Source organism: Accipiter gentilis, chromosome 18 (assembly GCF_929443795.1).
Source record: "Accipiter gentilis chromosome 18, bAccGen1.1, whole genome shotgun sequence".
NCBI classification, from domain to species: Eukaryota; Metazoa; Chordata; class Aves; order Accipitriformes; family Accipitridae; genus Astur; species Astur gentilis.
In genome coordinates, this window is record NC_064897.1 from 26,144,198 (window position 1) to 26,158,110 (window position 13,913).

Consider the following 13,913-nt stretch of genomic DNA (forward strand, 5'->3'; position numbering starts at 1 on the left):
TAGTGCAACACACATCGGTAGTTATTTTCCCCTTGCCTCTCCCCATTCCTTTGGGGAATTTCTTTCTACCCAGCCTCTCCCTGCAACATTTCTCTTCCCCTTCCCTCGACTTGGCCTCTCAAGTCCTTCCTCTCTGCTCAGCCACAGTCTAGGCAGAGCCAAAATAAGTACAGCTGTCTTGTCCACCAACCACATCTGCAACATCTGCAGCACCTTCCGCAGCCGAGGCAGCCCCACGGATGAGCCGGCAGGACCCACATGCCAGCATCAAAGAGCTGTATGTGCTGATGAGCCGCTGCATCAATGGGGTCATTTGCTTTCAGTTAGTCCTATATAAACCATATTGTTCAGCTGATATAACTCATCTGCCACACGTTCTGTTTCTCTTCTCTCTCACACTGGACACCCAGACTCGAGGACTGCAGCACAAGCCACAGCCAGTGTCACCCAGCGAGGCAGGCACAGCCCTTCGTAGAGGTGGTGGTTCTCTGCAGCCACAGCCTGTCATGCTCTGAGATGGCCCTAGCCAGATAAAAACCTCATTTAGGCTTTCTTTATAGACTGGAGGAGTAGGAGGGAGAAATGCCTCCAGAGACTAATTCATTGTAAGCCTGGCTTTTAAATTGGTAAATATCTGTAAGCTCTAAGAAAGGCTGATGGTGTCTGACTAACCAGAGGAAACTGCTGAGACTGGGAACTTTTTCTCTTGTTTTGGCAGTGACTTTGTCTTTCTGATCCACTTATTCCCTTTATAACCCTAAAAGCAACGAGGTGCTGCCATCCCTGCTTCTCAGATGGGGGCAGATATAATATGACTTCTCCACCACAGCCCCTCAGGAGGTCTTTGAAAAAGCAGGGATTTTTTTTGAGCTCTGGTGTCCTGAGCCCTGAGGGAATGCATGAAAGACTGGCTTTTCATCAACTCCTGAACTAGGAGCACACCAGAAAAAAAAGTGGGAAAAAAACACCCCAACCTAAAATCTACAGCAACACCTCTCAAGCCTCTGAAGGCTCATAGTTAGCAATTATCATTCAAAGGCTTACTTCAGAAGTAATTTATTATTTTACTAGCTGTTTGCTAAGAGATCAAATAAAGCCAAGGTGTCTAGTCAAGTATGTTTCTATTTTATTTTGATATAATTTGAGGAACTCGACTGGCTACTTTAAATGCTGGAGAGGACAGCTGAGTGGGAGTTTGGGCTGGGAGAAGCCAGCTAGGCAAGAGTTTGCGTTTGGTTTACAAAAGAGCTTGAGTAGGCTGAGATTCCAAGCTGATGAGAAGGTCTCCATGATGACTACACTTCTCTCTTTTTTGGCAGAGAACTCATACACTCAACATGTGAGCTATAGGAATGAAAGAGGAGTTTATTCTCTGTAACACTACAGGACTTGACTTTACTTTTGCAGCAGTTCTTCCCATGGCAATGATACCAGGAGGCTGGTCACTCTGGATCTAAGCTACACAGTTGACCAGACACCAAAGATGGGAGCTTTTGGTCCAGGTTTGATGTGAACCAATGACTTAGGAATGGAAAGCATCTTGTCTTATTTCAAAAACTTATTTGAGCCATAAAAATACTCCTCTACTTTTTGCCAAAGAGAAAAGGCTCAGGAGCTGACAAAGGAGTCCTGGTACTGTGGTCTAAAAAGAGCTCAGTTCAGGTCATGACCAGTTCACTACTACTGCAGTGTTTCAGTGGTGCTGTGCCAAGCCGTGCCCTTCCTTCCCAAATCTAAAGCTGTCTGCAGGAGCTGCTGCCTCCCAAATTCAATCAATGATAGTTTGCGTTAGCCTGGGAGCCCCAAATCCACCTCCTGCTCTGTCCTGACCTTAGCGGGAGCTGCTGCCTCTTGCAGAGGGTTACGGCAGGACCCATCCCATAGCATGGGTTGTGGTCTTCAAAGTCTGTCGGCACAGAGGGACGTACAGGCACGTCGGACCATGTGCCTGCAACAGCCGCGGTACCCTACTCAACTTCTGCTGAGGGCCGCTGTGCAGCGCCGGGAGCAGGGGAGAAGGAGGGAAGCATTATTCTGAGAGTGACAACAGAAACCTCCTTGTGCTCGGAGGAGAAGGAGGAGAAAAAGCAAAGCATCTCAGGAATTCCTCAAAAGCTGCCGGAATTGTTGGGGGGGTCTGGAGATGAAACAGAGGAGGTAGTTGGAGGAATCTTTGTGTTCAGCGAAGAGTAAATTTACTCAAAGAAAAAGAGAGAGAATTGTGGGAGACCTGAAACTATATTCGGATTTGGGAGATCATGCCTCCCTTCCATTTTGTTATTGTCAAAATATCTTGAAAATCTCAGTGTTTTTCTTCCTCTTTTTTTTCCCCCTCTGATTATGAGTTTTAAGTGGGAAATGCTGAAATACTTCATTTCAAATCTTTCAGAATCAATCTTTTTGACATCTCTTAAAATAGACTTGTAGATCTAAACTATTACTTCAGCTCAAAAAGGAGGAAAAAAAAAGTGAAATAAACTGCAAACACGATTTTCATTTGGGCTTGAACAAACTCCTTGAATTCACCTTAATTTTTTTTGTTTCTGTTCTTTTTCTGACCCTTGGTCCCACACTTGCAGTTTGTTTGACCTCTTTTTTACATTTTTATTACCCAGCTCTAGTTTAGTTTTTCATTTATTTAAATGTTCTTAAAAGAACAGCAGTTACACATTATTCTTATTTCTTAATCAAACCAACCAGCAATCCTAACGTAACATCTTCGAGGTTGAGGGAACAGGAGAAAGTATTCCATACGGCAAAAGAACTACAGGAATTATGGACAGAAAGCCCCTACTTGGGAAATGAGTCAGTCTGCTTCTGTCTAGCAGAAAAGATCAGCACGGAAGTAGAGAGCCTTTAGAAACAGCTTATGAATTTACAGCTTGAAAAGTAAGTGAAGTCTCTGTGTCTCTTGTACACATACGCTAACTCATTCCCCACACATGCATACATAGAGGTCTCTGGTGGAAAGACAGGGAACGTGCAGTCTGCAATGCATATGAACTTTCTGTTTAGAGGAAAAAAGAAAAGATTTTGTTCAATAGGCACAAAATCCCACCCCCTCAGCACCCCTCCTTCCCCTGTGTCTGACACTGACTTCAAGGGAGGAGTTGAGCCAATTATCTGTGAGTCCTACAGAAGGAAAATCTGCAATTTGCCAGTAGTTGTGAGAGCGAGAGGGAGAAAGGCAGGGAGGGAAGAAGAAAGACTTAATTGGCAAATCTAAAGAAAAGCCCTTTCTGTCCTAGAAAGAGAATATTTTAAAGCAAATCTCAGACCAGAAGAAAAGAAGCTCGTGGTGGTGGGGGTGTGCCAGGCAAGACCTGGGGAAGGGTAGGTTCACCATAGACAACTTCCATGCCCCCACTGATTTTTCCCCATAGGGTCTGAGGCGGTACAGAGGCAGCGTGGGCCAGCTGGATGCACCCAGGATCCTGCGCGACTAGGTGTTGCTCCAGAGACCCTTCCCATCAGCAGAGCCTACGAAGCTTGGAAGAAAAGCCCGTGGGAGTGGGAGAGACTCTGCCTCTCCTTCTCTCCAACTGAGGCTGTGAGAAGAAGAGTTCATCTCACCAAAGGGAAAGGCTATCACTGGTTCGGAGACCCTTCTTTAGCCCATGTCGGTCGCCTGATCCAGTACTTACCATCCATGGGGGAACGCCCTCTAGAGCCCTGCTGTCCTTCCCAATCCTGCTAAGTTCCCAGGAAATACTGGTGAAGAACTGAGCCCAGAGCAAGCAACGTGGGATCCGCAGAACAACAACCTTTTACAGCAGCAGCCGCCTCTGATTAAAATTATCAGCTTCATCAGACTGCACCAAGACCCAGGACTGCTCCTCCAAGGAAAGAGAGGTAAGAAAGTAGCACAGGGCTTGGGATGAAAGTAGGAAACAAACATCCCACAGGAGTGATTGTGGTGTGCATGAAAATTACAGGGTTACTAGCAGTGACTAACAAGTGACAGGTCTGTTATACATGGCACAGTTTGCTTCTGTCTATGCCCTTTTTAGCTGGATGCAGTGAATTACATTGGGATGGCAAACAGAGCTGAAGACTGTGGAGTGCAAGAGAGGTAGTTCAGAAGTCTGTTCATGGATAGGGAGTGGTAGGGAGCATAACCCCGACGGATGGACAGAAAACTAAGGTGTAAAAGCTTTTTTAGGCAGGTTGAATGAGGAATGTCTTCCTTAGATATCTCTCCCCAGATGCTCAGGATCAAATTTGTCAGCACCTCACCGGAATTCAGACAAGTGCTCTTCAGAGCATGCAAAAGCAGGTGCATTGTCATTCACTCCGCTGTCTGCCTATGAGACAAGCAGGGGTGGTTAGCAGGTAGAAGACGACACAGGGAGTCCAAAGAAATGGGGTTTAATGTTGATTTTGGACAGCTGTTTCAGCTTTCTCTGGGCATATGAGCTTTTGCCTTTATTAAGTGCAGATAATACTCATTACCTACATTTCTATGACGTTTTTAAATCCCAGTGCTGTACCAATATAAAATACTAATGTAAAGTTTCTAGCATCAAGCCAGTGCATAAAACAGAAGGTACCACTGGGAATTAATCTATGCTTAAGCATTTAATAAACTGGAAGGAAAAGATGTAGATTAAAGCCAGCTGGAGGTTGTTTGTCTCCTCACTCTCTTCTGATTGATTTTGCTTTATTTAGTACATGAACATGTGGTCTCTTTCTGTTTCCTTTCTTCTGCCTTTAATCTTTTTCAATGTATGAGTCCCTGTGCTCTCTCCCACCCCTGAGTGTGAAGGCTGAAGCTTCATTCTTTCTCTGAGGAGGAAATAAGACAGATTGTATTGAACTGGAGAAAAACTGGAGTGGGGGGATAAGAAGAGAGAGCACAAAACACAAACATAAACTCCCGGTTCAACAGCAACACTCTGAGTCAGCTTTGCAGCAGAGGTGATGAGATGAGTAGCAACCCCATGAATCAAAGTGCTGAAAAGCATCTTTTGACTTCATGTGAAATGAAATGCAGTCAGGAAAGCACCAGAGCACTTGACTGAATGCCTTGACAGGTGGAACAAGGGCTTCATGAAGTGACTATTTAATACACTAAAATCTGCATGTCCTCACACCCCTTTTTCCCCTTCAGCACATCTACATCTTTGGGACAAAGTCTCCTGAAATGAGCATGTATCCGCACACAGGATTCTGCCTTTGATGGGGTGGGAGGCAGTGTGGTTTAATGACCAGAGATGCAAGGGTGAGGAAAGCTGGGAAGGAGAAGGAGGTTGAAAGGTAGGATTCCCAGAAGGCGTTCACACTTCCCATTTGTTTGACCTTGGGTGGTCAGACAGCTTCCCTGTGCCTCACTCTCCCCATCTGCGGGTAGCTGTGGTGGCAATTCCTTCTCCAAGCTGTTCAGCATATAGTGGCATTAACTGAGGTCCAAAGCAGTGGAATGCATTTCAAGGTGGAGGACAGAAGTGCACTAAAAGTGCAAAAATAACCCTCCAAGCAGCTGCAGTGACACAGACCACCTCCTTAGCTGTGTAACAGGAGTTCCTCTAATCACCAGCAGCTCGCTGGTTACCTGTCAGTCAGCAGTGTAATTTGCAGGATTTTGGCTTGTAAAGCTGCTGACCAGGATCAGGTCCCCCAGCATGCACGTTCTGTACAGGACATACAAGGCATTTGCTTAAAAAGCGTAACTGTGCTCACTCCCAGGTGCTGCTGCACCAAGCTGTACGAAACTCATCTTCAGCAGGTGTGAACCAACACAGTCCACTTGCCCTCATGCAGCTCCACTGGTCCATCCCAGTCTGAAGAGCTGAGTCATTTCTAAATACTGAACCTGGGCTGTAGAGAAGTTTGTAGTTTTTCTCACAAAATCTATCTCCCTGCTTTTCTCTGTCAGCTAAATAAAGCCCGAGAGGGTGAAAGGAAGCATCCCAAAGCAGCTCCGTCACCATTTGTCTGCCCATGGATGCAAGACGGTATTGACTGGCTATGTAGGAAAGGGCTGAGCCAGGGTACGTGGCAGTGTTGTTTCAGAGATTGCATTTGGTGTTTCTGCAGTGTTGGAGATGGGTCCTGTTCTAAATAAAACGCAGAGTCCATTCCAAATACCAGGTGCGCTCCTTGCTGTCATTCCACCACAGCAATTCTAACAGTACCATAACTCTGCATGCGTGTGTCCGTTCAAAGTTATGTTCTGACATTACTGTCTGGCTCTAATATTATGCTGTCCTGCCCACTGACTATAATTCAGGGTGTAAGCTACTCTGAGAAAAGCGTTGCATTTTCTTCTGTGCTTTAGATAGGGCTGAATGTGCTGATGGCGTGCAGCAAATTATAGCAATACTAATAAATAATAGCGTTTTGCGGTTGCCTTGGGCTATAGCACAGCACTTGTAATGATGCTGGATCAGAATTCCAGAGACTTCTTTATTTAGCAGTGACTGTATCTTCACTGCTGCTCTGGTGCTTAGCACATGTTAAACAAAGTAAAAGATTTTAAGCTTTTGACTGAGATAAGTGTCAGCTACATAAAAGCTTGGGAGATAAAATTCACTCAAGGGAAAGATAGGAATCCAGATCTGGACACAGAATAGATCTTTCAGTGTACATAAAGTACTCGCATTGTAATACTAAATAAACAACACCTAAGTTAAATAAACGCCACAGTGGGAACTTGATTATTCTTTAATAAGATCCTAGTAACTAAAATAAACTCTGTCAAAAATGTGCCTCCTTTGCTTTAATGGTTACCTTTCCCCACACAGGGGTTATATTTTTCCTTTCAGCACACAATTCATTTGAACTGGTACATGAAAAATGCTTGAGCAACCCTCTTTTTTTTTTTCATCAAAGTTTTCTGCATCTGAGTGCTACGTCAAAATGCAATCTCCAAGGTCTTGAGACTCATTTTAGTTGTCAGGGATTGGAAATCTTGTCTAATAGCTATTTAAGATGGCTGTCCTTCATCTTTTCTCCTGCTTGTACTTAGCACCTGTGAAGACTGTGACACAACAGCTGTGTATGTATAAAGACTGAAAGTCCTATGAAATCTACGTTTCTGCAGTTCCATCCATTGCCAGCCATCCCGCTGCAATGCTGACAGTTTGTTGACAGGGAGTTCCCACACCACCAGTCCAAACGGCAAGATTAAAATCTGGTTTCTAAAAGGTCACTAAAGGCACAGATCTATGAATTTATCATTGGCCAGTGTTATTTTGTAGCTCCAACTCCCTGCATCAGCAATGACGGTTGTATGGGACCAGCTATTTAAAGTTACTGAGATATCTAGCTTTCACTGATGTCAAGCATGATTTTTGTTTCTGTCCGACTTTTGGTTGCTCTCAGAAAATGAGTATTATGCGCAGCTCCTATTTAGGCAACCAAACAAAGCGATCTAGGCTTCTAGTGGCGGTCTAGCTTCTAATGGCAGCTGCAGTGGATGCAGTATGTTGGGAAATCTGACCTCTGTGTTTATGTATCTAAATGAGAACCAAGCTCTACTGAAAAATCTGGTAGTGTCTAAGTGACGCAAATAGTGGGAAGGAACCTAGTGTCTAAGTTGAAGCACAGCTGATAAAATTAGCCCTTAATGTTTAAATGAAATGAAATAGCAAATTACAGTTCAAAACCATGCTATTTTCAGTGTAAATGCCTTCATTTTTATATGACTTTAAAAGAAAAGATAAAACACAACAAAAAAAAAAAAACCACAAAACCACTCCCTGGAAATTAGAGTGAAAAAATTAAGCATTTCCAATGAAAAGACTTCTGTACGGACCATTGATCTACTAACCAGGACTGTGCTCCAGAGCACTCTTTGACAAGCTTGTGATAAGGAGCTGCCGTACTCCATCCTCCTTTTAGTTTCTGGTCTTTCCTTAAACTCTGTTATTTCCTCTTTCAGGACAAAGCAATGATGAAGACCATGTCCGGTGGGAACTGCACCCTGAACGTGCCAGCCAAGAACTCGTACCGCATGGTAGTGCTGGGAGCCTCCAGGGTGGGGAAAAGCTCCATCGTCTCACGCTTTCTCAATGGTCGTTTTGAGGACCAGTATACTCCCACCATTGAGGATTTTCATCGCAAGGTCTACAATATCCGGGGAGACATGTATCAGCTGGATATCCTGGACACCTCTGGGAATCACCCTTTCCCTGCTATGAGGAGGCTTTCCATCCTGACAGGTGAGAAAGTGGGGGGAACTTTGCAGATGGGGAACAGTGGGTGAACGATTATAAGGATAGACATTAGCTTGAAAACTGTAGCCCGGAGATGACCGTTTCTTGGGAGGTAGCTAAGGGGACTGGTTGATTTGGTTGTAAGATGCACTTCTCTAGAGAGATATTTCCCGGCCAGGATGCTCCAGGCACTATAGGGAGTGCATTGGCCACAGAGGAGAAGTCCACTGGGTGAAGGTTCAAAATTGAGGTTTCACCCTAGTTTGTTTCCCTCCTACCTTCCCCTCCTGCTCCATATTTTTTATTGTAGTCACAAATAAACGGCTGAATAAAATATCATGGGCATAAAGAGCAACAAAGGACAAAATAAGCATGTCAGTACAAGACACAAGCAGTGAAAAACAAATGTAAAATGGACAGGAAAGGAATTCTAACCAAGAAAATCTCAAAGATTTTTTTTTTTCCTAAAATTTCCAGCCTGATTCCCTTGATCTGATATTCCAGTAAAAGGATAGCTCTACTTTTACCCTTTCTCCTTGGTCTATGGTTAATCAAATGTGTTAAAGGGAAAAAAAGGAAAATGGCGGGCTTGCTTTGTACATTCTCATTGTCAAGCAATTCCTGTTGTGAGCTAAGAAGTATTCTTTAATTTTGAAAATGACAGTGGAGATCTATTCAGCCACAGCTCACAACAAACCTGCTTTCTGGATTTGCTATCTACCCCTCTAGCTAGCCAGTGAAACATGACGTTCACGTCTGACCAGGCTAGCGTCCACGTTCAGTGAGGTCCTACGGCCAGTTTCTGGCATGTGGATGTGAGCTTTTGTCCCTGAAAGCTCTCTTAGCATGTTCCACATGAATGTCATTCAACAGGCAATGATTTGCATTATTTTACATTTGCAAAAGGAATTGTAAGTCAGGAAATGTCAAAAGGAAATGCCAGGGGATCTGTGTCATTTATGTATTTCTTTTTTTCCATGGTCTGTTTCTCTTAAGCAAATGAAATGACAGAAGAGCACTGCACACTAGGAAACCTCTCATTCCTAACTTAGGCATTTGGGTCTGACTAGCTGTAAATCTTCAGTTCAGGTGTTTCTTTGTGTATTGTGTAATCAAAAGGCCAAGGCTGAGTGGCTACTAGCTCTCCACTCTTCCTGGTGTCAGAACAGGCTGTGTTTTACACAGAGATATGAATGAAAGGAAGAAAAAAGAAAAGCAATGCAGCAGAGCTGAGATAGAAATACGTTTACAAAAGAGAGTAAAAGGGACAATAACTTGCAAGTCCAGTGCAACCTAGGAACAAAATTGGATGTGACTGAAATAACATTATAGCCAAAAGTCTTTTCCATAGCACTACGGAAAGGTGTGGGGAGTTGAATTAAAAGAACTGGAATTAAAGTACAGCTGAGTGAATAGATTCAAAAGGACCAAACAAAAAATATGGGGAGGAGATGGCAAATAAGCCTATTGCTTTTTTAAAATTAGCCCCTCTGACACAGACTGCAGCCAACAAGCTTTTTCAGTATCTTTTTTTAATTGCAGGGGATGTTTTTATCCTGGTATTCAGCCTGGACAACAGAGAATCCTTTGATGAGGTCAAGAGGCTCCAGAAACAGATCCTTGAGGTCAAATCCTGCCTGAAGAACAAGACCAAGGAATCAGCTGACCTCCCCATGGTGATCTGCGGCAACAAAAATGACCACAGTGAAGTCTTCCGCAAGGTACGCTCAGATGAAGGCGAGAACCTTGTCTCCAGTGACGAAAACTGCGCTTATTTCGAAGTTTCAGCCAAGAAGAACACCAATGTGGATGAGATGTTCTATGTCCTCTTCAGCATGGCCAAGCTACCTCATGAGATGAGCCCTTCCCTCCACAGGAAAATCTCCATCCAGTATGGTGACACTTTCCAACAGAAATCCTTCCGGATGCGCCGAGTCAAGGACATGGATGCCTACGGCATGATCTCTCCCTTTGCTCGCCGGCCAAGCGTCAACAGTGACCTGAAGTATATCAAATCAAAAGTTCTTAGGGAAGGTCAGTCTAGGGAGAGAGAGAAATGCACGATCCAGTGAAGGGGGCTTGCACTCCTGTCTGAAGTCATCATCCACATGCAGTGCCTTAAAGAAAAGTGGTCTGTGGAAGCACAGAATGGGTTCATGGGGTTCATCGAGAAAACCCAACATGGAGAAAGGATAACTCTTCCTGCAGATTCTGCTGAGTCACGAATGTAAATAACATTGTCCTCGTAAATGACTGGGAAAAATCATATGCCTGAGATATGAGTGCATTTCTCTGTCTTTGTAATGTAGTTCCTCTTCATCCCCCTTTTTGTGTAAAGAATACAGACCTGAGAAGTAAAGACATTTCAACCTCATCCTTACAAAGTAGGTCAAAATGCACAGAAGGCATTAACAATTACGCAGCATGCAGCTCTTGCTAAGAGAGAGGAGGTTACGTGTGTGCGTGTGAGTCTGCGTGTCTGTGTGCATGCATGTGTGGAGCACTCCTTTAAAAAAATGGGACTTGCATTTCAAAGGGCAGCAGCCTCAGCTGAGGTTTCCCAGATTGGGAGTGGACTCTATATACGGACACATGACTAACTCGCTTCTGAGGGGACCTGCGTTAAGAAGAACTTGATTTTATGTTTGCTGGGACACTTATCATTTGACATTGACATGAATGTTGTTTTGTATTATAGATTTTATTTGGGATTTGTGTTTTTTTATTGTGTGGGGGTGGGTTCTTAGCAAAATCAGACGGCAAGTGCGTTCGTTTGATATCAAAACAGTGTCTACTTTCTAGCAGTGAAAGGTGTTTTTCATCTGTAAACCTATGTAATATGTACATTGATTGAAAGTGAAATTGTTCTGCAAAAAGCCAATACATTTGACTGCTTTGCAAGCCTGGTGTGATATTGTTTCTCAAAGTGGCTACACCGACTCTGAATACCATAGTACAAATGCCACCCTTTGCCTTGCTGGCCACCAGAGCAATGGTTCCTTCCTCTGCTTGTATCAGCCAAGACTGACCAGATTCATGTGTAGGCTTAGACCACTTCAGAGGTAGGACTGGGTTTTCCTTCAAAATTAAAAACTGAACAGTTGTAGGGCCAGCTGCATCACATTTCTTCTGTTAACATGCCTTTAGTCATTTTGTTCATGGTTTTCCCTGTTGTCTGATAAAGGTTGCCTTGATGGAAAGCTTTGCACTGCAGAAGTCCTTCAGAACAGAAGCCTTGTGCTGGCTGTCCAAACAGGGCTGAACTGGCTGGCCAGATAAATCTGGGGCTGTCTATTCACGTCTTACCTTTCTCAGCCCAGTCCAGGCTTCCTTGTCTACAGGTCTCTCCCTGTTCTGCTTCTGGCTTTGTTGTTCAACATGCTCCTGTATGCCCTCAAAGCCCAATATATTCTCTCAGATGTGAGCTTGCCACTCTCGCTGACTTGAATGAGATGTGTGCACACAGAACTGTGGGCAAAGCATGGCCCCAAGACTGTACACAACAGTAAAGTATATATGTTATATATACCTCAAAATGACCTTCAGGTATCTTGTTACTCCCTCACCCTCAAATTCTGTTCTTGGCTGTATCTGCCTTGCTGTGTCCTGGGCAGAGCGGTGAGCTAGTTCATGCTATAATTTGACAGGAAACCAAGAACGATGGTTGTCTGTAAAAATTAGCCTCCGGGCCTCAAAATCCCATATTCATTTATCAGCTCCACCCTTCATTGGTACTGTATATTGACTGGTAAAATACACTGTTCTTTTATTCCTGTTGCCAGAGCAGCACCTTTCAGACCATGTCCCCCTCCCTATCTATAAATATGCAGATGGTTTATGATTAAACCTGTTTTATTTATTAGCTGTGTCCTGGTCCTTTTTACTTTCTCCAAGAATAATGAGGAAGGTCCTATTTTTCTGTTGTGCAGCTACAGCTAGGCATGTGAGTTGTGGGTTGAGAGCCCTGATGAGATCTCCAGAAAGTTCTGTAAGAGCCTTTTATGTTCTCCAGACACCAGGGGCTACACATTTGTCTGTTTGGAACAGAACTGTGCCTATATCTACATATTTCTATCTTTCTGTCTATCTGAACATTAACTTATATATACAGCTATCCTCACAAGCAGAAGCAGACAGTTACTCTTTCCCATGCTGCCTCCAACACAAGACAACTCTGTCCTTCATGCACAGAGCTGGCATGCTGATCCCTGGTGCAATCTAACGTGGTCTCTGCAGAGACATCACTGTTGCTCTCAGCAGTTTCTCCATCCTAACATCTGCACCTCTCAGATGGATGAGTCTTGGTCCCCCTGAGCACATGCCCACCTCTCTACACTCTCCACCCAAGTGCATGACTCCTGAATGTACCAGTGATCAAGCCCTGGGACTCACATGCCACAGCGACATGGGGAGGGTTGAGTGAGAAAGGTATGAGCACTGGCCATTGGTTGGGTTAAGGGGCTTCAGGAAGCTAAAAGAGAACTCTTTGCACTATAGACCATGTGCTGCCTTACTGACCCTATGTCTGCTCTCCCCAGCCTGCTGGATAAAGCTGAATTTTTAAAGAACCTTCATAATCATCAAGTCTCTGCCTTTGTCTTACAACACTGACTTTACAATTATTTTCCCTACTGTCCTTCCATCTCCACAAAGACATCAGCTTTCCTCACCCTTCCAAGTCCTCCCATTCCTGCCTTTTCCACCACGAATATGAAGCCACAGGGCATGGAAAAACATTGCAGTGACAACAAGGGCAGAAGAGTAGGGGTAGCAGGAGACCAAGGAGCAGGTGCTCACAGAGATATGCTGGATCTCATGGGAAGGCCAGTGAGTCCCAGCTTCACAGTCCAGCTTGGCCTGCCAGTGCTCAGGATGAGAAGCATCTGAGAAACTGGCTGGGAATGAAGGTGAAGCAGCATTACAGTCACCCACAGAAACAAATGACAATAAGCAAGTAATCTTATTAAACTAATCCTAGTCTTCTCTCTGCATTTTGTTACTGATGGTAATTGCTTTTGAAGTTAGATTATCATGCTCCTGAGGACATTTATTTTTTTTGCTTTTCTTATATCATTAGAGTAATTCTATTAATATTCATATATTATTGGGGTTTCTAGAAGTGCTTACAGCCCTAAACCAGACAGTATATGTATCAGTTGTTTATTCACAGTTAGCAGCCATTACATTCTGTGAAAAGGGCTGGGACTGGAAAACAGAGAGCAAGGCTACCTGTCTGCACAGGGGGTATAAGGTAAGGCAGGAAGAGGAAAGGGGAATTGTTCCTTCCCTGCTGACTGCTGAATGTGTCTGACTGTAAGACAGAGAAGGGAAGGGCTTCATGGGAAACTCAATTGTGTGTGTGCAGAAACTGCAAGACCCTGAAAGGGGCAAAGAGCAGACCTACAGCCAGGCCTTGGAGGCAATGGAAAGAGAAACAACTTTTTTTTCCCCCGTGGGATTCAAGGGACCTGCACAGAACTTACTGTAACTCAAGAAGTCATGAAAATGCACAGGACTAAGGGCAAGTCTGGAGGAAGGGATCCATCCGGCAAAGATGCTGTGAGCAGGTGTACCCTTACTTGGTCTTACCTAGCATAATTAAGTTGCTTTATTCCAATAGCTACCTTGTCCTACACTGCAGTATATAAAACCTAGCATTAGTGATACAAAGCCTCACTGATGTCTTTTGCTTACTTACTTTCAGGACAAGGAGCAGGGACATATACCTGTCTGAGGATCAGTCACAGCCGTGGGACA

The 13,913-nt window shown here is 44.2% G+C and overlaps 1 protein-coding gene across 1 annotated transcript; it reads left to right on the top strand.

Annotated features, from left to right (window-relative positions):
• The first annotated feature begins 2,412 nt into the window (after positions 1-2,412).
• RASD2 (RASD family member 2) lies at positions 2,413-12,527 on the top strand. The gene is made up of 3 exons (XM_049821586.1): positions 2,413-3,852; positions 7,883-8,162; positions 9,699-12,527. The coding sequence occupies exons 2-3, from the start codon at positions 7,892-7,894 to the stop codon at positions 10,226-10,228; spliced, it is 801 nt and encodes a 266-aa protein (XP_049677543.1). The 5' UTR covers positions 2,413-3,852; positions 7,883-7,891; the 3' UTR covers positions 10,229-12,527.
• The last annotated feature ends 1,386 nt before the right edge of the window (positions 12,528-13,913 follow it).

Bases quoted from the DNA above. Each gene is read 5' to 3' on its own strand.
- RASD2 (XM_049821586.1), top strand. From the start codon at position 7,892: ATGATGAAGACCATGTCCGGTGGGAACTGCACCCTGAACGTGCCAGCC. The intron at 8,163-9,698 runs GTGAGAAAGTGG...TTTTAATTGCAG, and splicing joins GAGGCTTTCCATCCTGACAG to GGGATGTTTTTATCCTGGTA.